Source organism: Gobio gobio, assembly GCF_949357685.1.
Source record: "Gobio gobio genome assembly, chromosome: 13".
Taxonomy (NCBI): domain Eukaryota; kingdom Metazoa; phylum Chordata; class Actinopteri; order Cypriniformes; family Gobionidae; genus Gobio; species Gobio gobio.
Genome location: NC_137106.1, coordinates 5,149,109 through 5,152,319, shown reverse-complemented (window position 1 = coordinate 5,152,319; position 3,211 = coordinate 5,149,109). Strand labels below are relative to the sequence as shown.

The following is a 3,211-nucleotide window of genomic DNA, read 5'->3' as shown; positions in this document are numbered from 1 at the left end:
CAAACATCTGAAGTTTGGGGCAGATCGGACATTGTATGCCCGACTTACAACAGCTTCCTGTGTCATGGCGAACCATCGAACTTTGTGAGGCCGCCACTGACACGACCTTCAGGGAAAACATCACCAAGGCCTTTAGATTAGACTGTGCAAATATGACGTTGATCTGATTAAATCTCTAGGAGAATCTCTGCAGAGAATCCAGTAGATGGCGATGACACTTTGCAAAGAAACACTACGTGCCTATAGACTAAACACGCAATATGCATGCGCATGATGTCACAGTTTTCACAAATTCATGTTTTTGTAGTTTACATGGAGACAATAATGGTCTCATTTTCAAAAACTTTGAAACCCTGTTTTTAAAAGTTTGCATTTTTAAGGCCCACAAAGCACTGTTGTTGTGTAAATGAACACAATGCATTTAAAGTTTCATTTGAAAATGGTGTCATGTAAATGTCCCCCTCGATTTGTCAGATAAGAGAGACATACAAATTGTGCAGATCCCTGTGGGTCCCAGAGATGCATATAAACTCTACAGGTCCAGAGGAGAATCAAAGGCAATCAATTCAACTAAAAGGGGATGAGCCACCTTCATTCAAAGCTGTACAAAATGGCAAAGCCAAGCACTGGTGTGTGTTGTGGCATTTGTGTCCAAGTTTGCTAGGATGGGGCTTCTGAGAGGTGTGTTAGTGGTGGTTGTGATGGTTGTGTTTGATCTGCCTGATGCATGGGGAAGTTTGATGCACAGTCAAAGTCCAAGAAGCACGGGGCAAAAATCAGATCCAGATTTCAGAAGTCCTGCCTTTTCTGCTCCAGAGCTCTGGAATCCTTTGCAAGTGGCTTCTCCATTTCAGAGTCCTTTGGGTCCTGCCTCCAGAGGCCTTGCACAGGAGCCTTTTGGCCTTCAGGAGAAGCAGCTGTTGCAGGGTCCAGTGAAGCCTTTGGATTGGAGGTATCCCGTCGTTCCCGAGGTGCAGAGCGAGTTGGCGGTGGACTTCCAGTTGAGGCAACCCGTGACTCCCAGCAGCGTAGCGGTTCAATGCGGAGAGAACCGGGTTCTTGTAGAAGTCCAGCAGGACTTGTTTAGCAATGGTCAGTTGATCCAGCCAACTGGTCTGTCTTTAGGTGGATGTCCTGTTGCTGGTCAGGACTCTGAGTCTAGGGTGCTCCTCTTTGAGTATGAATTACAGGACTGCAACAGCGTGCAGATGGTAAGAACTCCTAAATCTTAATCGGTTGTTTGTTCAAATTGAGGATATCCAAAGTCCTCTTCAAGGACCGTCAGTTCACACTGCTGTTGTATGTTGTATTTGCAATGCCAGGGCAGCTGGCATATGCATTGGTATGAACGGGCCTTAAGAAATGTTTGTTTTAAGCTCTGCAGTTGTTTTCTCCTGCTTGAAGTGTTTGTCCACTGTATTGCACAATGCACTTTCTCTCATTCATAATAATGATTACACCTTCATGAGGAACTGTCTTGTTTTAACTACAATCTCTTACAGATGAATGAGGATGAGCTTGTCTACACCTTCTCTCTTACCTACACCCCTGAGGCTCTTGCAGGTACTCCGATTACCCGGGCCGATGGTGCAATTGTTGGCGTTCAATGCCACTATCAAAGGTAAGTGGCCTCTGTGACTTTCACTGCTTGTGCAACTGGGAGACCATTTAATGGGTACTTTCATGAACCACAGGCTACACAATGTAAGCAGTGATGCCTTGAGGCCAACATGGGTCCCTTATGCCTCAACCAAGGTTGGTGAAGAAGTCTTGATGTTCTCCCTGAAGCTCATGCTGGGTAAGTGCACTTTCTTTGGACCTTCGACCTTGCAAATGTGGCTCTTCCTAGGGTGTTCCTTCTCTTTTGTAGACGATTGGTCCTACCAGAGGCCTTCATACTCCTATTTCCTGGGTGGCGTTATTAACATCGAGGCATCTGTGAAGCAGTACAATCATGTGCCTCTGCGTGTGTTTGTGGACAGCTGTGTGGCCACTCAAGTGCCTGACGTGAACTCCCTTCCGAGATATTCCTTCATTGAGAATCATGGGTAAGGTCATGGCTCTTGATGCTATAGGACTGTTTTGTTTGCTCTTTTTAAACCTTCATGAGTTGCTCTTTGTGGTGACTTTGTCGTCAGGTGCTTTGTGGATGCCAAGGCTACAGCTTCCAGCTCCCGCTTCATGCCTCGGTCCCAGGTTGACAAGATCCAGTTCCAGCTGGAGGCATTCATGTTCCAGGAGAGCACCAGTCCTTCTGTATGTACCACAAGAGTTAATTCGACTTCTCTTCCCATCTGCTTTGGTTTTCTGACTTGTCTGTCATCCCTTGTAGATCTACATAACATGTGTTCTGAAGGCAACTATTGCTTCTGCACCCAGTGACGCTCAGCGCAAATCCTGTTCCTTTGCCAATGGGTACGTTGCACTTATTCTTTTTTTTAAAAAGCTGACTTTGCTCATGTTGAAAGTGCTTTGTCTTGTTGCAGGTGGTTTGCTGCTGATGGAAATGACCAAGTTTGTGGTTGCTGTGACTCAACATGTGGTCCTGATGGTGGAATTGCTGCTTCTCCCTATGGAGGTCGGTAGCTCTTGCTTTAAGGTTGCTTTTGATGTTTTAAGTGCTCCTAACTTTGCTCTTTTTCTTCTCTCTAGGTGTTCAGTGGGAAGGCAAGGCCACACTTGGTCCTGTAATTGTTCAAGGGCAAAAGAAAGTTTCTCAATAAAACTGACATCAATCCTTGCTTGTATCTGACTTGTCACTTTGCTTTTGACCTGGAAAGAGTGCCTTATTCTGCAAATGTGGTGGAACTGACTGTACCTTCGCAAGTCCCATTTAGTCTGAAACCCTATGGCTGCATGCTATGTGACTTGCAGAGGTACAGAAGTTATTCTTTTTCTCCGTCTGGAATTTAAACGCGGGGCTAGTTGTAACAGGTTAACTTTCCACACATGCCGGGATGATGAAACCTAATGTATTTACTAGTTGCCATATCAACATTATTTAGAGAAACTGCACCAATTAATAATTCTTTGGACGCTCTCACTGAACATTTAACATAACAGACGTACATTTCTTAAGTTTATTGAAAATAAGACCAAGTTGAGAGTTCTTTTAATGCTGCTCTAACCAGCAGAAGACACTAGACGGGTTTAAATCCCAGTTGCACAGGTGGGGCATGTTGTAACTGTTACAATGTGCCCCTATTAGAAC

General features: G+C 44.9%; 1 protein-coding gene across 1 annotated transcript; it reads left to right on the top strand.

Moving 5' to 3' along the window:
• The first annotated feature begins 1,105 nt into the window (after positions 1-1,105).
• On the top strand, positions 1,106-2,740 carry LOC307136079 (zona pellucida sperm-binding protein 3-like). Its single transcript, XM_079832834.1, has 4 exons — positions 1,106-1,621; positions 1,695-1,798; positions 1,871-2,415; positions 2,487-2,740. Exons 1-3 carry the CDS (start codon positions 1,503-1,505, stop codon positions 2,050-2,052), a joined length of 405 nt encoding a protein of 134 aa, XP_079688960.1. The 5' UTR covers positions 1,106-1,502; the 3' UTR covers positions 2,053-2,415; positions 2,487-2,740.
• The last annotated feature ends 471 nt before the right edge of the window (positions 2,741-3,211 follow it).